The sequence below is a fragment of the Terrapene carolina genome, unplaced genomic scaffold (genome assembly GCF_002925995.2).
Source record: "Terrapene carolina triunguis isolate 2854851 unplaced genomic scaffold, T_m_triunguis-2.0 Scaffold93, whole genome shotgun sequence".
Lineage (NCBI taxonomy): Eukaryota > Metazoa > Chordata > Testudines > Emydidae > Terrapene > Terrapene triunguis.
In genome coordinates, this window is record NW_020664444.1 from 19,878,148 (window position 1) to 19,900,193 (window position 22,046).

General features: G+C 43.3%; 1 protein-coding gene across 1 annotated transcript in view; it reads left to right on the plus strand.

Moving 5' to 3' along the window:
* The window catches only part of SNX29 (sorting nexin 29), a 472,333-nt gene that overhangs the window by 10,855 nt on the left and 439,432 nt on the right, over positions 1-22,046 (plus strand). Inside the window, exons 2-4 of the mRNA XM_026650716.2 lie at positions 5,851-5,912; positions 7,692-7,744; positions 12,988-13,112. Of these exons, the coding sequence (XP_026506501.1) occupies positions 5,851-5,912; positions 7,692-7,744; positions 12,988-13,112 (240 nt within the window). The remainder of the gene's footprint in view (positions 1-5,850; positions 5,913-7,691; positions 7,745-12,987; positions 13,113-22,046) is intronic.

The window sequence follows — 22,046 nt, forward strand, 5'->3', positions numbered from 1 at the left end:
GCGTTAAATCGAATTAAGCCTGGACATGTCCACACGACGAAGCCCTTTTTTCGACTTAAAGGGCCCTTTAAACCGGCTTCTTTACTCCACCTCCGACGAGGGGATTAGCGCTGAAATCAGCCTTTGCAGGTCGGATTTGGGGTAGTGAGGACGGAATTCGACGTTATTGGCCTCTGGGAGCTATCCCACAGTGCTTCATTGTGACTGCTCTGGACAGCACTCTCAACTCAGATGCACTGACCAGGTAGACAGGAAAAGCCCCGCGAACTTTTGAATTTCATTTCCTGTTTGGCCAGCGTGGAGAGCACAGGTGACCACGCAGAGCTCATCAGCACAGGTAACCATGATGGAGTCCCAGGATTGCAAAAGAGCTTCAGCATGGACCGAACGGGAGGTACGGGATCTGCTCGCCATATGGGGAGACGAATCAGTGCTAGCTGAACTCCGTAGCAGTAAACGAAATGGCAAAATATTAGAAAAAGTCTCCAAGGCCATGAAGGACAGAGGCCATAACAGGGACGCACAGCAGTGCCACGTGAAAATTAAGGAGCTAAGGCAAGCCTACCACAAAGCCAGAGAGGCAAACGGAAGGTCCAGGGCAGAGCCGCAAACATGCCGCTTCTACTCGGAGCTGCATGCCATGCTAGTGGGTGCAGCCACCACTACCCCAACTGTGTGCTTTGACTCCATCAATGGAGAATCACGCAACAGGGAAGCGGGTTCGGGGTACGAGGAAGATGATGATGAAGACAATGAAGATAGCTCACAGCAAGGAAGCGGAGAAACCGGTTTCCCCAACAGCCAGGATATGTTTATCACCCTGGACCTGGAACCAGTAACCCCCGAACTCACCCAAGGCGTGTTCCCAGACCCTGAGGGCACACAAGGGACCTCTGGTGAGTGTACCTTTGTAAATATTACACATGGTTTAAAAGCAAGCATGTTTAATGATTAATGATTAATTTGCCCTGGCAATCGCAGCCAGTACAGCTACTGGAAAAGTCTGTTAACGTGTATGGGGATGGAGCGGAAATCCTCCAGGGACATCTCCAGAAAGGTCTCCTTCATGTACTCCCAAAGCCTTTGCAAAAGGTTTCTGGGGAGGGCTGCCTTATCCCGTCTGCCATGGTAGGACACTTTACCACGCCAGGCCGGTAGCACGTAGTCTGGAATCATTGCATAACAAAGCATGGCAGCGTATGGTCATGGTGTTTGCTGGCATGCAGACAACATCCATTCCTTATCGGTCTTTGTTATCCTGAGGAGAGTGATATCATTCACGGTCACCTGGTTGAAATGGGGCGATTTTATTAAGGGGACATTCAGAGGTGCCCGTTCCTGCTCGGCTGAACAGAAACGTTCCCCGCTGTTAGCCACGCGGTGGGGGAGAGGGGTGAAGTGATCATTCCAGAGAATTGGGTGTGTGTGTGTGGGGTAGTTGGGTTTGTGCTGCATGTTAACCCGGAAACCGCAGCCCCTCCTTTTACATTGCAAACCCATTTTAAATGGCAACCCAACGGGTGCTTGGTATGGGAAATGAGGGCGCTGCTGTTTGAAACCATTCCCACATGTTATGAAGGTTAAAAAAGCCAAAAGACTGTGGCTTACCATGGCTGCCTGCAAGCCGAAATCTGTTGCCTGGCACTGTGTGAGTGATCTCTCACACCAAACCGGCAGGCTTTCAATATAAGAGGAAAAATGCGACCTTGTAACGAAAGCACATGTGCTGTGTAATGTGAACAGCAAAATTTAACGTGAAAGAGTGTACCCATTGTTCTCTAAAATGTGTCTTTTTTAACCACCTCTCCCTTCTCCTCCACCAGCTGCAAATGTTTCTCCTTCACAGAGGCTAGTGAAGATTAGAAGGAGAAAACAGCGGACTCGGGATGATATGTTCTCGGAGCTCTAAATGTTCTCCCATGCTGACAGAGCACAGCAGAATGCGTGGAGGCAGTAAATGTCAGAGTGCAAAAAAGCACAATATGAACGAGAGGAGATGTGGCGGGCTGAAGAGGATAGGTGGTGTCAGCTTGCTGACAGAAGGCAAGAGTCGATGCTCCGGCAGCTGGAGCACCAAACTGATATGTTCCAGCGTGTGGTTGAGCTGCAGGAAAGTCAACAGGAGCAGAGACCGCCGCTACAGCCCCTGTGTAACCAACAGCCCTCCTCTCCAAGTTCCATAGCCTCCTCACCCAGACGCCCAAGAACGCGGTGGGGGGGCCTCCAGCCACTCCACCCCAGATGATTGCCCAAGCATCAGAAGGCTGGCCTTCAATAAGTGTTAAAGTTTTAAAGTTTTAAACTGCAGTGTGTCCTTTTCCTTCCCTCCTCCCCCACCCCTCTCGGGCTAGCTTGGCAGTTATCCCCCTAGTTGTGTGGTGAATTAATAAAGAATGCATGAATGTGAAGTAACAATGACTTTATTGCCTCTGCAAGCAGTGCTCGAAGGGGGGAGGGGAAGGTGGTTAGTTTACAGGGAAGTAGAGTGAACCGGGTGGGGGCGGGGGAGGGTTCATCAAGGAGAAACAAACAGAAGTTTCACACCGTAGCCTGGCCAGTCACAAAACTGGTTTTCAAAGCTTCTCTGATGTGCACCGCGCCCTGCTGTACTCTTCTAACCGCCCTGGTATCTGGCTGTGCGTAATCAGTGGCCAGGCGATTTGCCTCAACCTCCCACCCCGCCATAAATGTCTTCCCCTTACTCTCACAGATATTGTGGAGCGCACAGCAAGCAGCAATAACAATTGGAATATTGGCTTCGCTGAGGTCTATCCGAGTCAGTAACTGCGCCAGCGCGCTTTTAAATGTCCAAATGCACATTCTACCACCATTCGGCACTTGCTCAGCCTATAGTTGAACAGGTCCTGACTACTGTCCAGGCTGCCTGTATACGGCTTCATGAGCCATGGCATTAAGGGGTAGGCTGGGTCCCCAAGGATCACGATAGGCATTTCAACATCCCCAACGGTTATTTTCTGGTCTGGGAAGAAAGTCCCTTCCTCCAGCTTTTGAAACAGTCCAGAGTTCCTGACGACGCGAGCATCATGTACCTTTCCCGGCCATCCCACGTTGATGTTAGTGAAACGTCCCTTGTGATCCACCAGGGCTTGCAGCAGCTATGGCGTCTGGGCTGAAAAAAGGCGCGAAACTATTGTCTGACGGAGGGAGGGAGGGGCGAGTGACGACATGGCTTACAGGGAATTAAAATCAACAAAGGTGGCTGTGCATCAGGGAGAAACACAAACAACTGTCACACAGAATAGCCTCCCCAAAGATTGAACTCAAAACCCTGGTTTTAGCAGGCCGTTGATTTCATGGAGGGAGGGGGAAGCAAATGAATACAGAACAAATCTGGTCCATCTATCTTTTACATCTTAGGCTGGCAGCAGACGGTGCAGCATGACTGATAGCCATCGGCATCTTCTGGGTGCTTGGCAGAAGATGCTGTATTACGATTGCTAGCCATCATCGTCAAGACGGTTCAATAGGACAGCCGGCAGGCCTGAGTCTCCAGGAGACAAAACATGTCTGCCCTGGTGCCTCTGACCAAACTCATTGAGGAATACGACGATGATGGATACCAATCATAATACACCATCCACTGCCAAAAGGAAGGAGCTGCTACTGTATAGCAATGCAGCCCCACGTCTGCCAGCACCCAGATAGCTGATGACGGCTACCAGTCATACTGCACCGTCTACTGCCAATGCAGTACCACGTCTGCCAGCACCCAGATGACATATGGTGACGGTGAGCTGAGCTGAGCGGGCTCCATGCTTACCGTGGTATGTTGTCTGCACAGGTAACCCAGGTAAAAAGGCGCGAATCGATTGTCTGCCGTTGCTCTGATGGAGCATGTACGCAGAACCCCCCGCAACACTGTTTTTGCATCATCAGGCATTGGGATCTCAACCCAGAATTCCAATGGGCGGCAGAGACTGCGGGAACTGTGGGATAGCTACCCACAGTGCAACGCTCCGGAAGTCGACGCTAGCCTCGGTACTGTGGACGCGGTCCGCCGACTTAATGCACTTAGAGCATTTTATGTGGGGGGACACACAATCGACTGTATAAAACCGATTTCTATAAAACCGGCTTCTATAAATTCGACCTAATTTCGTAGTGTAGACATACCCTAAGATAAGCATCTCGTATTTTCCCAGTTACCTGGAAAGAAATGGGAATATTGAAGCAATGAGACTGAGGCAACATGGGGCCATGCATGTGTTTATTTGGTGGTTTTGTTTATGGCTGGATTTTATTAAGCGTGTACTCTCATTTGCATGTTTTTCTTGTACAGTTTTGTAAGTGATTTTGATTAGTTGTGGCACACTTAGACCTACAGATTACTTACTCCGTAAAAATATAAATAAAACCATAGTACAATATGACTTAATTCAGCAAAGTTGGAATCTCTGATAAAAATTCTCAGGACTGAAATAATAACGATTATACAGGTCATGGCTGATGTGCATTGGCATAACTGTCTGATGACTCTAGCCAGAGCTACTAGTATCACATTCATGTGCAGAGTTCTTAAAAAAAAAAAAATAAAAAAAACTCACATAATGATTGCACAACTTGATTCAAAGTTCAAAATCTAAAGTTAACCCTCTGTAAATTAATAATGGAAAATAGCAGTGGTTTCCAAGTGAAGCACCCTACGCTGTTATGTAATTAGATAATAGTAATTTAGGTAATAAAATATACTTGTTTTCTTTAACTATGGATTCACATCTGGTACAGGCGTCCTGTGTTTTTTTGAGTGCAACTCTTGTCTGGGTTTTAGAAATTCCTCTGCAGGAGAGGAGCAGCTTCCATAGAATGAATTGTGGTCAGTTCTAATCTCTTCTCCTGCTTGAGTAAATTGGAGATGCTTTGTGCAGGAATAGAACACATATGAGATTGTGCAGGAGGTGCTCCAGGGTGATGGGTTGCAAGAAGAAGAGAGAAATGTTTTCCATCCCTTATACCTTCTCCAGTTCTTCAATGTTGTTTGGGCGGTAGGTTTTGCTAGGGAAATTTATTCAGTTAGAATTCTGATATAAAGGTCAGAGTTTTATATTAAGCTGAATGTTCTATGGGAGGAGGAGGAAGAAGAACAAGAAGAAGAAAAGTGTGGGCACAAAATGGTCTAACTTAAGGCCTAGAGTGATAAGGTGGTGAGGTAATATCTTTTGGACCAACTTCTGTTGGTCAGAGAGACGAGGTTTTGAGCTTACACAGAGCTCTTCTTCAGGTCTGTGTAAGCTTAAAAGCTTCTTTCTCTTCTCAACAGAAGTTGGTCCAATAAAAGATGGACCCCCACCTTGTCTCTCTAATATTCTGGAACCGGTACAGCTACAACAACACTGCATATAACTCAGTGACTTAGCCTAATTAAACAGCAAGCTTTATGTGCAGCCAGACATGTTTATAAGAGGTGTTCATCCAAGCAAGGTGTGAAAGTTGACACTGCATATTGAAATGATTTAGATTAAAAAGTTAAATGTTGTGGCCTGTGCATTAATATTTATGTGTAGTGGCTTGCTTACTACCGGTAATTAACTTTACCTGACTGGCATTTAACACAGAGAAGACTGTTAATACTGTTCTTAATATTTTAAGAACTCTAGGGTAATTTTTGTTGATTCCACAAAAAGAATAACTTATTAAAATCAGATGCATTGTTTCTGCATATTAAATAAAGGGTATCTAAAAAAAACAAAACAAAGGTCTGATCCTGCATCCTCTTACTCGTAGAAGTACTTCCATTAACCTCCGTGGGATGACTAGTACATGTGAGGAAAGTTTTCCAGAATTAGGACTAATATATTTTTGTTAAAATAATAAAGCTGTGTTGAATTTTAGGATCACAGAACAATGACAAAAGACAGTTTCTTCTAGAGCGGCTACTGGATGCAGTTAAACAGGTAAGAAATCAAAACAATAAATGCAAGTTTGCCCCAATTCTAAAAATCTTTCGGCAGTGTATAAATGCTGAGTTGACGTTTCTGTCAAGAGCTGCTATTATTCTTCCCTCCCCTCTTCAATAGATGGAGGGGGAAACTTGCTCTTCTTAAGAAGTTCTCTCAGGTCTCTAGGAAAAAAGGTGTGTTAGCTAATGTATTAAAATCCCAGAGCAGACAAGGCAAGTTATAGTTGTAACACATGTTTACTAGTTGAGGTAAACCCTAGCAGGTAGCCTGGGATTTACCTTGACCAGTTAAAATGCTGTTAAAACTACAGTTTACCTTGTCTACACTAGGATTTTAATGTCATTTTATCTACAGAGTTAAAAAATGCACTCTTCTGGCCCCATATAGACATGGCATTTTGTTCACTCAAATGTTATAAACCCAGAACTTGATAGATTTTTAAGGCTAGAAGGGACTATTATGATCAACTTATATTGGAGGGTTGTGGGTAGAATGTGAAGGGAAGTTTGGTGTTCTGTATGGGGTTCTGCTTCTGTGATCTATGTCTGTGCATAGTGGTCCAGTGGCGAATTCTGCCCTAATTCTGTAACTGAATGTCAAAACTCTTGAGACCATGTTACAAGAAAATACACGCAAATAAGTTAAATAATTAATAGCTTAACTCAGAAATTTTTTGAGCAATCTCTGACAACTTTAAAAAATGTGTGGAAGTTTTCGGAAGTTTAGAATAAAAAAATTCTAAGTTGGTTACGTTAATAAAATAATCTGGGAAAATGCAATGCTTTTGATATCTGGGTTGCCAAATATGACAGATTTTCAGTTAGCAGCTAAAAGATAGAAAGGTTTGATAATGCCCTGTGTGCTGGTAGTGGAGATAGTGGTAAACAGTTTACATTAGTAACTTTTTTACTTTAAATTCAGATATATGTTGATTTTTTTTGCTATTTTCAAACGTTGCTTGCCTCTCCTATCCCATAAGGTTAAATAGAGACAATGCAGGTATGATGCACTTCTTCTTCCCCGTCCCAAGTGCAAAATTATTATTGTTTGTGAGTTTTGGTGCAATCCTGGATACAATACAGGGTATAGTGCTTGCTTCTGTGACTACTCACTGAAGTACATACTGCTCCTGGAAGCAATAAGTGTGTGCAGATTTAAGCCTGAATTAGTAATTGGATTTAGAAATGGAGAACATCATCATCTTGATGAAACCGGTTTTGGATTCTTGACCCTCCAGACAAGTTAACAGAGAAGTTACTTGACTTACTAAAATTATTTTAAAAATAACTTTTAAAGTCTTTATTTTCCGAATGTTTCTTTGCTGAAAAACAGAACTTTATTTAATTTCCCCAACTTTTAATTGGTGTCCTGATAACTAAAAGGAAGCTGTACAAGGACAACTATATGTGGCAATATAAATCAATGATATGTATGATAGATATTGGCTCGTCTGTTATAATGCTTCAGAAGCAGCAGTAATTTAGTAGTGCATCTAGACTCTGCTGCTGTGCTGTTTGATTCTATTTGCTCTGTGGAGGTTTTGTCAGGGAGCATAATGCTAAAATGTGATTAAGTATTCTTTCTGACAGCAGGACGGGTTTGTAACTGCCCTGCTCTACAGCCCTGCCTTGCTTCTAGGTTTTTATGTTGCTTGAAATATAACTTACATGCTAAGTCAGTGAACATCTTTTTTTTGTTTTTAAAATTAAAATTAGAGCATTTAAGAATTTTCAGTTTCTTAACACTCGTGTTATTTAAACTTATTTATTACAGTGTCAAATCCGGTTTGGAGGAAGAAAAGAAATTGCTTCAGATTCTGATAGCAGGTAAAAAGCTTTAGGGAGCATGTTTAAATTTATATATCATTACTACTTAGGCTATATAGTAAAAAGATATTTGGTCCAGTAGAGTATTTGACCCACTTAAAAACATGCCTGAGAAACTCTTGGTTGCCTTCCTCATATTGGTGCACATGAATCATATTCCAGACAAAAGGGCTACTCAGGTGTTTGCAGGATTAAGGCAACATGCTGAATTCTGAAGTCTGGATATAAGTAAAGAAGAACTTTATTTTTTACCCCAATATTTCTGTTTTTAAAATGACTATATATCTTATATTTATATAGATGTCTTAAATCTAGCCCTGTTCTGTTATGGGTTTCATATTTTAACCAATTAAAAATGAACATATGAAAACCCAAGTTTTTTTTTTTCTTACTCCCAATGTTCTTTAGCTGCAAAAACATTTTCTTCCTATTCCTCTCCTCCTGCTACAAGCTGCCTCTTCTCAATGGTAGAAATGCCAATTGAAAATTGTCATTTAGTTTTTGTTGTCATTTAGGTTCCAGTTGGTCAATTAGGTTATGGCATCGAATAACCGGTTGATAGTGTAACTAATTACTAGGGCTGCTGTCTTTTTAGTGAAGGCCAGCAGAGACCAGTTGAAAGATTCTAATAGTCTACCAGAACATACATTAAACTCCACTGCTGCCTGTCCTAAATTCTTAAACCAACTCCCATTTCAGTTCTGTAAACTAACCTTGAACTTAGTTCAGCTGTCTGTGGAGAAAAGTACCTAGACTAGGGGTGGAAATGGCAGCTACTTCTTCCTTATGTGCTCAACTGCCTTTTCAAGTGAAGTTTGTCATCCATTGATCAGTTTCTTACAAACTACACCGAATACCTAGATTTTTCCCCCCATAGAAAGTGAATTAAAATGGCAATTGTGAATTGTTAATTCTTATTTTTATTGTGTATATTATACCTCTCCCTCACCCTTTGTATGTTGCTTGTCTTACTGTGTAAGCTCCTGGAGTCAGGGACTGTCTTCCTGAGTGTGAACTGTAATGTTAAATAGAAGTAGTTATCTCCAGATTCAAAGCAAAAGCTTCCGACCCAAACTACTACTTTTTGCAACATTACTGTATTTCTGAAACACTTTGTCAAGAATTAGCGGTTTGGGTATCCCCTTTAGGATTGATATGTTGACAGGCATGGACATTTGGAATTTAAAAAGCCTAATGCTAAGCCAAAAAATGACATTGTTTACTCACAAATAGTCTCTTGAATCAGGCAGAATGCTCATCTTGCTCAATCATGCTATTTGGGCTGTAGTTAGGCAGCTTAAGTCTTAATTAAACAGGAAGTGAAAATTTTACATGTAGAGATTTCTGATCACACATTTTTCCAGTGTGATTTGGAGCTATGCTCAGTGGTTGAGAATGTTTTTGGAGGAGAGAATAAGTCACGCTTAAGGCTTGTCTACTCTACAAAATTAGGTCGACTGAAGTTAGGTTGACCTACAGCCACTGGAGCAATTACATTTGCTGTTGGTGTCCACACTGCCCTCCTTCTGCCACTGGTGCACGTTCTTATCAGGTGCGCTTGCACCAACTGAAGTGGGGCATTGACAGTCGGAGTGTGGGGCTCACAGCTGGAGCCCCCATGCCCACAGGGCTGACAGCCTGAGATGTGAGCCCAGTGCAGGGCTCGGTTTCACAGTAGGGAGCCTACCAGCAGTGAAATATACATTCTTGTCAGTTTCATGGCTGCTATTATTTCAAATTTTATCTCTGGCTCTGGCTGTCAGCCCTGGGATTGGGGGGTGGGAGGGCTCCAATTGTGAGCTTGGTGCCTGGCTGACAGCCAACAGGCAATGTAAGTAATGCAGGGTCTACACGGACACTGCGTGAGTCTAACTACATCAAACTAAGTGCTACATCTTTCCTGGTGGTGAGTTATTAAGTTGATGAAGTGGGTCACTTACATCGGTGGGAGCACCATTGTAATGTAGAACACTGACAGAGTTAGGTCGACATAAGCTGCCTTACGTCAACCTAACTCCATAGCGTAGCCCAGGCCTTATGTGGGTTGCAAATTTTACGAGATTTACTAATTTCAGTGATGTTCTTTCAGCCTTTTTTATAGCTGGATTTTTTAATTGTTCACAGTTCTCCAGTGTCCAGTAAACAAAGGGCCATTTTGTTGTTTGTTTGTTCTATATAGACTCTTATATTGCACACATCATTGTGATAGTATATGTTACCTGCATACAAAATACACGTGATTGAAACACTTTTAGTTTCCAGTGTCTATTATTTTTCATATAGTTTTGCTTTTTCTATAGATTACTGTATAGAATTTATTACTCCAGCATGAAAAATGTTTCCATTTCATTTTGGGAGACATAATTCAGTTTTTCATAGTAATATTCAGTATTATTCAGTTTTCTTGCTTCATGCATCTGCTTTTAATCATTTGATTGACATATCTTCCATATCTGAGGAACTAGAATCTCTGTGTTAGCTGTTGCTTTTTAGAACTGCAAGAATCAAGTAGATTCTTTTGTTCAAACTTTTAATAGCAGTTATCTTTAACAAAACACTGAATTATTCACATTTGTTCATAAAATTCCATCTTGTTTATCTTTTCCATAATGTGTTACTTTATTAGTATTGCAAAAGAAGTTTACTTAGTATTTCTCACCAAAGTTATTCTATATGTAAAAACCTGTCATGGTTACAGGGCTTGCCCAGACAGAGGACGGAGGCTCAAAAAAAGAGGCAATGTCTGGGAAAACCCAGACGTAAACTAACCCTACTGTCACCAATGATATATGGTGATCAGACTGCCTCCTTAAAACCAAAGTATTATTTATGTAACAGTAGGAACAAAGCTTGAGAAGAAAACACAGATTTTAAGACTGTCTACACGCATGTCTATCTCATGTAAAAACTTACTGTCTTCTGATGATAACTAGGCAGATTTAACTTCTTCAGAAATTCCTATCTGCGGTCTCTTGTGTTTGTCTGGTTCCCCCAAATAATTACCGCCCCTTTTTGAAAGAGTGTTCCTTTTTAAACTTGCCAGAGTTCTTTTGATCTCCTGTGTTTGTGGGCTCTTTCCTGTCTTGGTCCAACCCAGTTTATAGATTAGATGGAGAGGAAGCAAAATCATCAAAGCTAATAGTCCTGATATTGTCCCTTAACAGCTCTCAAATGTTTGCGGAGAGATTATTGTTCCTTGTCTAGCTGCCTGCAGTGCATTCTTCAGTATGCATAGTTTGGCAAAACAAAGTGTGAGAGAACTATACAGGAAAAGTTGAGTTATCTGGCATTTTCCAAACTGGAAAGCTCTATAAACCGGCATTTCCGATGGCTCCCCGCAAGTGGCAACATGTCCGGAGAGGCGCTCCCCCGCACCAGCTCCCATTGGCCGTGGTCAATGCTCCTAGGCGGAAGAACGGCCATGGGGGTTCCATGCACTGTCCCCACCCTGCCCAACACTGGCTCTGCAGCTCCCATTGGCTGGGGACTGCGGCCAAAGGAAGCTGCGGGGATGGTGCCTGCGGGCGGAGGCAGCGCGCAGAGCCTCCTGGCTGTGTTTCTCCAGACATGTCGCCGCTTGCAGGGAGATGCCCGATGTGAGCGCTGCCCGGATCTGGCCCGCCAAAACCCCTCACGCACTCCACCACCCTGCCCCGAGCCCCCTCCCATACCCAAACTCCCTCCCAGAGCCCGCACCCCCTCCTGCGCCCTAACCCCCAGTCCTAAGCTCCCTCACGCGCCCAAACTCCCTCCCTCTTAGTTACCTGGAATTTTTGACTTACTGGCACCTTCCATTCTCCCAACATGCCAGATAACACAGCTTTTGCTGTATTTGTTATGACATACACCTCTACCCCAATATAATGCTGTCCTCGGGAGCCAAAAAATCTTATAGGTGAAACCGCGTTATATTGAACTTGCTTTGATCCGCCGGAGTGCGCAGCCCTGCCCCCCCCGGAGCACTGCTTTACCGCGTTATATCCAAATTCGTGTTATATTGGGTCGCGTTATTTCGGGGTAGAGGTGTATTCAGAAATGGAGTATAGTGGACTTTGGCTTAATTTTAAAAAATAAGTTAAATTTACTAAAATGTCAAGTAGTAAGGTTGACATCAATTTTTAAAAAAAGTCTAAATTACTTTCTAGGCAGATTTTGCTTCATTTTATAATGCCTAAAATAGTTGAGGAGTGTCAATATACATTTTTATGTTATTTTCTTAATCAGGTTTGCAGTGCAGATTGTGTTGAATAATTTAAGTTTTAAAGATAATTACAGAAAACTTGAAATCTAAAATTTCAGCTGCTATCAAGATGTAGACATAAGTGAAGGTGTATGCATGTTACTCTGACAAGTTTTGTGTAGCTTTTTCTCATAAAAATTGAGCTTTTTCATGTGTCGTGGGTTTGACGCTGTTCCAGTTGCACAAATGGAAATAAGCTTTGCATTTGATGTATTACAGTACATCTGAAAAATAGCAAAAGTATCACTAACAAATAGGTAAAGTTGCCTAGAACTTGTACATGTACATTGTCAGCATATTCCAAAAAATCATGAAGTAGTTGTAAATTTTGAAGTTTATCTGTTTAAAATGTAATTGTGTTATGTACAGAGGAGCTGAAATGAATGGGATATAAAAAACACTCCAACATGTAAAGATCAATTTCTAAATTGGCTTTTAACGTTTTTTAACAAGCAGTTTCCTGTGGCTCTGTATAGTTACTGTAACTTAGTGGATATGAATAGGTTTATAGAGCTTTCACATATTAAAGAGATTACCCTAAATCAGCGGTTCTCAAACTTCATTGCACTGCGACCCCCTTCTGACAACAAAAATTACTGCACGACCCCAGGAGGGGGGATCAAAGCTTGAGCCCGCCGGAGCTCCACTGCCCTGGGTGAAGGGGCCTGTAACCTGAGCCCTGCTGTCCAGGGCTGAAGCCTTCTGGCGTCTGCTTCATCTCTGGGCAGTGGGGCTCAGGTGTTGGCTTCAGCTCCGGGCCCCAGCAAATCTAACACTAGCTCTGGCGACCCCATTAAAACAGGGTTGCGACCCACTATGAGGTCCCGACCCACAGTTTGAGTACCGCTGGCATAAGTAAAGGACTTTCCATGTAGGGAACTGCATGTACCTGCACATTCTGCATTTATTCCAGATGTCTAAATCCACTGAATCTAAACATAATTGATTGATTTTTATTCTTTTCACATTGTCTTTAATTAATTAATCACATATTCTGTTGCAGAGTGACTTGCCTGTGTGCTCAGTTTGAAGCTGTACTACAGCACGGTTTGAAGAGGAGCCGAGGATTAGCATTAACAGCAGCAGCAATCAAACAGGCAGCAGGTTTCTCCAGCAGAACAGAAACAGGTAATGCACTGTTCCAACTGACCTATTGAAAAATGTCAAAATATTATCCTTGTTATGTGTAAGCAATTGACATAACCTCTCATTTTTGGGTTTAAGAAAACAAACCAGACTCTAAGCTATTTTTAATATACTTAACTGAAGTCTCATTATAAAATAAAAATGCTTGTTAATTCACTTTTTTATGTAGCATGTTGTACGTATTCATGTTGAAGAGTGTTTAATATTTGAATATCTAAAAATTGGTATAAAAATCCAAGATGCTGTTAATACTAGCTTAGTACATGCTGGAATTTATTTTCTTAAAGTGATTGTAAATAGCAGTATAAACTCTCTGAAATTTTTTTTTAAGTTTAGTTTCATTTTTATATCAGTTTTAGCCCAAAATCTCTTCCACTACTTTCAGGAGTTCTCAGTCCATACAATTCTATGGTAAGAACTTTCCAAGGCACGTTTTATTTGGTAACAGTTGATATTGCTAAACATTATATAATTGTAATGTTGCTTTTGTAATGGTATTGTTCCATTATTAACCCTATTTTATTCTGCTTTTAATTTTCAAAATTTATGGCAGTGGGCATGAGATAGTAAGCCTCAATAGGAATTTTAAAAACAAAGCTTATGCTGCTTGTATTGGGTGGAGTATTATTTGCCATTTTTTATTTTTGTGGTCAAAATACTTTCTTTTTTTAGTGAACACTTTGCTTTTGTGTTGGGCTCTGTTTCCTTTCTGCTCCTCTTCTTCTCTCCCCTTCATTCTCCCATATTTATTTATCCACACTTTGTGTTTAAACAGTTCAGCTTCATGATGTCTCCTTTGCTTGGCCTCCAGTGATGTGTTTGTCTTCCCTTCCTCATCCGAGAGATAACAGTTTTAAGGTATTATAAGTAAGGCTGCGAGTATGTCATGGAAGTCACAGATTCCATGACTTTCCGGGACCTCTGTGACTTCTGCAGTGGCTGGTGCAACTAGCCCGGGGGCCGCCTGAGCAGTTCGGGTGCTGGGGCAGTCTCGGGCCACTGCACCCCCTTGTCCTCCCTCCCCGTCAGCAGCAGGAGTTTGGATGTGGGAGGGGGTTCAGGGCTAAGGCAGGGAGTTGGTGCTTACCTTGGGGGGGGTCTCCCCAGAAGCTGCAACAAGCTCCTAGGTGGAGGTGTGGCCAGACAGCTCTGCGTGCTGCCTCCACCTACAGGCACTGCCCCCACAGTTCCCATTGGCCGTGGGAGCTGGCCAATGGGAGCTGCGGAGCGGACGCTCGGGGTGGCGGCAGCGTGCGGAACCCCCCTGGCCATGCCTCCACCTAGGGGCTGCAGGGACATGCTGACCGCTTCTGGGAGCCGTGCGGAGCCCGCCAGGGAACCTGCCAGCCTTCCCCCTCCCCCAGCAGCAGCAGGAGTCCCGGGCAGGGGTGAAAGTAACTTAAAGGACTTACCGGTATTCCAGAGTCCTGCGGAGGGGGCGGGGCCTCAACTGGAAGAGGCGTGGCCTCTACCGGAAGAGGTGAGGCCTTTAAATCCTGGGGCTTTTAAATCAGGGTTTAAAGGGCTTGGGGATCCGGCTGAAGCTGGGAGCCCCGGGCCCTTTAAATCACCCCCGGAGCTACCAGCTGCAGAGGCGGCTGGGAGCCCTGGGGTTTGGGCAGGGGTGAAAGTAATTTACATTTCTTACCCATGGTCCAATCGCAAGCAACCCACCTCTCCTACCTACTTCTTGGATCCCTCCCATTGCATGACATAGATATAGAAAATAAAGCTGCTACTACTACTAAAAATACTGTCTGTAATAAAACTTTATTATTGGAATAAGCCTGAAAAAGTGAAAACTCACTGTCACATTTTTCTCCATGTCTTCCCTCCTCCTCCAGCCAGGTTGCCGATGCTAGGCCGTGCTTTCCCCCTGCCTGGCACTCAGCAGCGGCTGCAGGGGCTCCCCTCTAGCTTGCAGCAGGGAGCAGGGAGACTGGCTGAGAGGGAGAAGCAAACCTACCCCCCCGTATAAGAACAGTTTAAACTCAGCTGTTCCCTGCGCCGTTCAGCCCCCGGGGTTAGGAGCCGTTTCTGGCATCCTTGTTAATTTCACTCACAGTTGTTGGGGGGGTGGGAAGCGGAGGGTGTGTGTGACCATGGGAGGGGCAGTTCTTTTCTGCCCCCTGGATGAGGAGATCTCCAATACTACTATAATACAATAGTAGGGGCCGGTTGCTGGGGTCTGGGCAGTCGGCGGCAGGCTGCAACTGCATTGTTTGTGACACACACATTCATACACATACATACTGTATGTATTACTGTCCTGTGGGGAAGGTGCCAGTGCCCTTTTAAGGGGGGCGGGGAGACAAGTGTTTCTGGGCTAACACCTCAGGAACTTCTGCTTAATGTGTGCTGCTTAATGGAGTCCGTCCTTCCCCAGGGGGCTGTTGGTCCAACTCCTACACTGAAGAGCTATCTTTTTTGAGAGATCCATCCATATTGTACCTATACATTTAGAACATACCTCGATCAGAGTAGATTTAGATCTGTGAAGCAAGACAAGAAGATTTTGTTTTCCCAGGAAGACATTCATGTGGATGTTCCAAAGTTAGCTTTTGAGTGCCATACCCCCACATAGTGGGAGCCAGGGGGGCAAGGGACTGCGTTGCACCATGCTCACCAGTGCCCGGCTTTCCCTAGGTCCTCCCTATTTCCTAGCAAGTCAGATATCAAGGATTTTTTAATCTCCCTTCCAGGCACATAAAAGAGTGCAGGGGCACACCAGTGGGTGGCTAGTAGTAGGGGAAGGCAGGGCAGGGGTGAATGAAGGACAACTGGAATAGCCTTGATGAAATATACAAGATACTTAGAGAAAGTTTTGTCAATTTCAGCCTCTGCACTCTGCAGACAGGACAAAACAAAAAGAGATCTGAGATTGCGCCCTATGTTCTTATGCAGGCAGCTAGATGGGAGAACCCCTGCTGAGTGGGGAGTGGGGAGGATTTAAGCTGTGCAGCCAAATGCTTGTATTTGTTGTGTATATTAGTATTGGAGAGATCCCCTCATCCCAGGGGCAGAAAAGAACTGCCCCTGCCATGGTCAAACACACCCTCCCCCCGACCCCCAGCAACTGTGAGTGAAATTAACAAGGATGCCAGAAATGGCTCCTAACCCCGGTGGCTGAATGGCGCAGGGAACAGCTGAGTTTAAAGTATTCTTATGTAGGGGTTAGGCTTGCTTCTCCCGCTCAGCCAGTCTCCTTGCTCCCTGCTGCAAGCTAGAGGGGAGCCCCTGCAGCCACTGCTGAGAGCCAGGCAGGGGGAAAGCACGGAGCCTAGCACCTTCAGCCTGGCTGGAGGAGGAGTCAGACTGCACCTTTTCTTACTGGTCCTCCATACCGGCCCGTACCGGCTTACTTTCACCTCTGGTTCTGGGCCACGTGCCCCTACCCTAGAACACCTGCACGGTGCCCCTGGGCTGCCCCTTACCCCAGAGCACCCAAGTTTTAGTTAGGGGTATATAGTAGAAGTCTTTGACAGGTCACAGGTCGGGAATTTTTGTTTACTGCCCGTGACCTGTCCATGACTTTTACTAAAATTATCTGTGACTAAAATGTAGTCTTAATTATAAGGGACCATAATCTTCAGGCTTCTGAAAATCACTCAACTGTAACAAGTGTTGAAGTAATATATTTTGACATTTAATCCTTCTATATGGTGGAATTTATTATACTTACTGTGACCTCCACCTGCAGCTTCCATAATACTGTTATGTGGCATATTACAAATACAGTTAAGTGCAATAGGAACTTGTAGTTTAATCTTATTTTTTTTCTCATAATTTAGTTAATGCAGTTTTTGTTCTTGTTGGTCATGGGCTAAGATAAGTTGTGCTGGTGTTCTGGACTCTTGTATTAATGTTTTCTTTGAAGCCTAAAGACTTGTGTTTCTTTGGAAACTATTATGTACGTTCTCTGAATTATCCTTTCAGTGTGGTTTGTATAGATAGCTTTGAACATTTCTTTCCTTGGTAGTGATGGGCAAAACTCAAAACAGTTTGGAGGTTCAGACTGGATAAACAAATAAAAGTTCAGCTGCTTATTCAGATCCTTGTGGAATCCTAGCTTCTTCTATACCTGATGTTGCCTTTTTTTTAGTGTGGATTGGGATGGCAGAATGCTTTGCTTCTTTCTCCCTCCTCCCATTGGTAGTTTCTTCAGTGGATAGCCTCCCCAGCCTCCAATCAACAATCTCATCCTTTTGTTCAGCAGCTGTTCTGCCCTCTCCTAATCCAAGATCTCGTATTCTACAGTTACCTCTTACTGCTCCTGGTGATCACGATACTTTGACATTTAAATGCATTCCTATATTCCTCACTATTATTAGGGCCCTACCAAATTCATGGCCATGAAAAATGTGTCACGGACCATGAAATCTGGTCGTGCCTCCCCCCTGGTGAAATCTGGTCTTTTGTGGGCTTTTACCCTATACTTATAAATTTCACTGGGGAGACCAGCGTTTCTCAAATTGAGGGTCCTGACCCAGAAAGGAGTTGCAGGAGGGTCACAAGGTTATTTTTGGCGGGAGGGGCACGGTATTGCCACCCTTCTGCGCTGACTTCAGAACTGGGCAGCTGGAGGGTGGCGGCTGTTGGCTGGGTACCCAACTCTGAAAGCAGCTCTCCACCAGCAGCAGCGCAGAAGTAAGGGTAGCAGTACCACAACCTCCTATACAATAACCTTGGGATCCCCCCCCTTACAACTCCTTTTTGGGTCAGGACCCCTACAATTACAACACCGTGAAATTTCAGATTTAAATGGCTGAAATAATGAAATTTATGATTTTTAAAATCCTATGACTGTGACATTGACCAAAATGGACTGTGAATTTAGTAGGGCCCTAACTATTATGCTTCAGGGCTCACTGTGTGGTTGGTGGTAAAATCAGAAGCATGTGAGGTTCCTTGTTCCATCTGTGAACTTCCTTAATCTTAAAATTCTGAGCTATCCATCAACATTACCTAGCTCAGCTAAATTGTTCCCAAGCTTCCATGTGCTCATAAACCGTTTAAAAAAAAAAAAAAAAAAAAGCATTTTACTTGGCTGCCTGTCAGTAATATGAGATTCTTTTTGTACTTCGAGGAGAGGAGTATCTTTTTTTGGCTGCATAGAAAACCATAATAATGAGTAACATGTGGAAGCTCAGTCAAGAGTGAGAATGTGGATGTGGTGCAGCAGGCAAATTTAACAACACCGAATAGTGACTGAAGAGAACATATGATCAATATGTCAGTGACTATTTGCAAGTAAACTTATTTTTCTGAATGACTGTGCATCTCCAAAACAGGTACAAATGTAATTTAATACTGTTAGTACTGTCAGGAAAATGATTCTGATCTGGTTTGTATTCAGGGTGGCTATAACACAAAGGAATAGATGAACTCTGTGATTAACATATCTGAATGCTACATTTCTGCTGTATAAATGTGGCTCTAGCAGCAATCTTTGGCAGTAAAAAAGTTGGACAACTCAGCTGAACTTAATGGATGCAAATTTTATGACAAAATGTGATCCAGAATCGCTGTAAAACATCTACAATGCTGCTTTTTACATCAGTGCTGATCTTTTAATATTGTTTTATTTTTATTCATATTAAATACAAACTGAGTATTTTACCAAAGATACGCTTTGAAAAAGAGCAGCCTTTTTGAGTGGATCTTTAAAAAGCCTGTGGTACTTAAAAATATATATAAAATATTATATTTTTGTTTTTTGTAAGCAAGATTCTGAAAAAAACATTTTTGCCCTTTGAGAGCGAATGTGGTTCTAAGGGCTGTAGCTATATGTAATCTTGAAAGGCATGTGCAATTGTTATAGGTCCCTTCTTCCTCAGTAGTGTCGCAACTCTGTCTCTAGTTTGATGTTCCTTTATTCTTGCGTTTTCTTGGATTGAAATAACAATACAGGACTTCATTTTGATGTTCAGTCAAGATTTTGGTATTTGTTAGTGTCCTTTAGCATAAAGGGTCTGCATTCCTTGCAGTGTTTGTTTGAATAATGGGTAGAACAGTATTTTGAGAAGATTCAAAATATTTGCAGAGAATTCCTCCTCTTTCTTCTCCCCCAGTTACACTTCTGTTATCACAATGGTCTTAACAGAAGCAGAGGTTAGGTGCCTGCTTCTCTCTTCTCCCTGCTCACTAGAACTCTTCTGCTCTTGCCCCTTGTCAGTGATACTCTTGTGCCCATGTGTTTTTATCTTTTCTTTGTTGCATCATCTCCCCCTATGTAGTTCAGGAATAATATACTGGTATAGATTGTTCCATTACCTTGGATGCTCCAGGATTATACTAATAAATCATAACCCAGTGACCCATTCTTGGAAGCTGCATAATCTATTTTATAGATGGTAAACCATGGCACAGAAGTTGAGTGGGTTTTTTAAGGCCATGTGAAGAGCCAGTGACAGACCTAGGGAACAGAACTTGAAAATACAAATAACTTATACTTGTAAACCATGAATGATGTGGAGAAAGTGACTAAGCAAGTGTTATTTATCCTTTCACATAACACAAAAGCCAGGGGTCACCTAATGAAATTAATAGGCAGCAGGTTTAAAACAAAAGGAAGTACTTCTTCACACAACACACAATCAGCTTGTGGAACTCCAGGAGATGTTGTGAAGGCCAAAACTATAATTTGGTTAAAAAAAGAACTAGATAAGTTAATGGAAGATAGCTCCATTAATGGCTATTAGCCAGGATGGTCAGGTATACAACCCCATGCTGTGGATGTCCCTAGCCTCTGACTGCCAGAGGCTGGGAGTGGATGACAGGGGGATGGATCACTCAATGATTGACTATTCTGTTCATTCCCTCTGAAGCACCTGGCATTGGCCACTGTTGGAAGAGAGGATACTGGGCTAGATGGATCATTGGTCTGACCCAGTATGCCCATTCTACTTCTGGGGGAATTCTGCGCCACTGCGCAATGCAGAATTTGCACAGTGTTAGTAATGGGAGATTTGATCATTAGAAACATAGATAGCTGGGTTTGTGATGACCGGGAGAACCGTATGGTGACTTGCCTGCCTGGTGCAAAGGTTGCGGATCTCTCGAGGCATCTAGATAGATTTGCGTATAGTGCTGGGGAGGAGCCGGTGGTCTTGGTACATGTAGGCACCAATGACATAGGTAGGAGAGATGTTCTGGAGGCCAAATTTAGGCTGCTAGGAAAGAGACTGAAATCCAGGACCTCTATGGTGGCATTCTCAGAAATGCTTTCAGTTCCACGTGCAGGGCCAGGTAGGCAGGCAGAGCTTCAGAGTCTCAGTGCGTCGATGAGACGATGGTGTAGGGAGGAGGGGGTTAGATGTATTAGGAACTAGGGAAACTTTTGGGATGGGGGAGCCTATACAGGAAGGATGGGCTCCACCTAAACCAAAGTGGATCCAGACTGCTGTCACTTAACATTAAAAAGGTTGCAGAGCAGTTTTTAAATTAAGAGATGGGGGAAAACCGATTGCTGCAGAGGAGCACGTGGATTGGATAGAGACTTCTCTTAGAGGAGAGTCTATTGATAGAGATTCTCTAGGTTTTAGTCAGGAGGAGAGGATGAAATATGGGCCAGATCAGATGAGAAACATTCACATAAAAAAGAATCTGACACATCAGAAAAGGGCAGACAAATAAACAGTGACAAATTTTTAAACTGCTTGTACACAAATGCTAGAAGTCTAAATAATAAGTTGAGTGAACTAGAATGCCTTGTGTTAAAGGAGGATATTAATATAATTGGCATCACAGAAACCTGGTGAAGTGAGGACAATCAATGGGACACAATCATTCCAGGGTACAAAATATATCGGAAGGACAGAACAGGTTGTGGGGGGAGGTGGTGATGGGGAGGGGGTTTCACTATATGTGAAAGAAAATTTAGAATCAGATGAAGTAAAAATCTTAAATGAATCCACATGTTCCATAGAATCTCTCTGGATAGTAATTCCATGCTCTAATAAGAATATAACAGTAGGGATCTATGATTGACCACCTGACCAGGACAGTGATCGTGCCGATGAAATGCTAAGGGAGTTTAGAGAGGCTATCAAAATAAAGAACTCAATAATAGTGGGGGATTTCAGTTATCCCAATATTGACTGGGTACATGTCACTTCAGGACGAAATGCGCGGGCCGAGGGACATGCTGGCCGCCCTTCCTGCAGCCCCTATTGGCCTGGAGCGGCAAATCGCGGCCAGTGGGAGCTGCGATCGGTCGAACCTGCAGACACGGCCGGTAAACAAACCGGCCTGGCCCGCCAGGGGCTTTCCCTGAACAAGCCGCGGCCCTAGTTTGAGAACCACTGCTTTAAATGACTGCTTCTTGGAGCAGCTGGTACAGGAACCCACAAGGGAAGAGGCAATTCTCAATTTAGTCCTGAGTGGAGTGCAGGATCTGGTCCAAGAGGTAACTATAACAGGACCGCTTGGAAATAGTGACCATAACATAATAACATTTAACATTCCTGTGGTGGGAAGAACACCTCAACAGCCCAACACTGTGGCATTTAATTTCAGAAAGGGGAACTATGCAAAAATGAGGAGGTTAGTTAAACAGAAATTAAAAGATATAGTGACTAGAGTGAAATCCCTGCAAGCTACATGGACACTTCAAAGACACCATAACCTGAGCCGTCCTTTGTAGGTGACAAATCTGAGGAATTGTCACAGATTGAAGAGTCATTAGAGGAGGTTTTGGAATTAATTGATAAACTTAACAGTAACAAGTCACCGGGACCCGATGGCATTCACCCAAGAGTTCTGAAAGAACTCAAATGTGAAATTGCGGAACTATTAACTATGGTTTGTAACCTGTCCTTTAAATTGGCTTCTGTACCCAATGACTGGAAGATAGCTAATATAACGCCAATATTTAAAAAGGGTTCTAGAGGCGATCCCGGCAATTACAGACCGGTA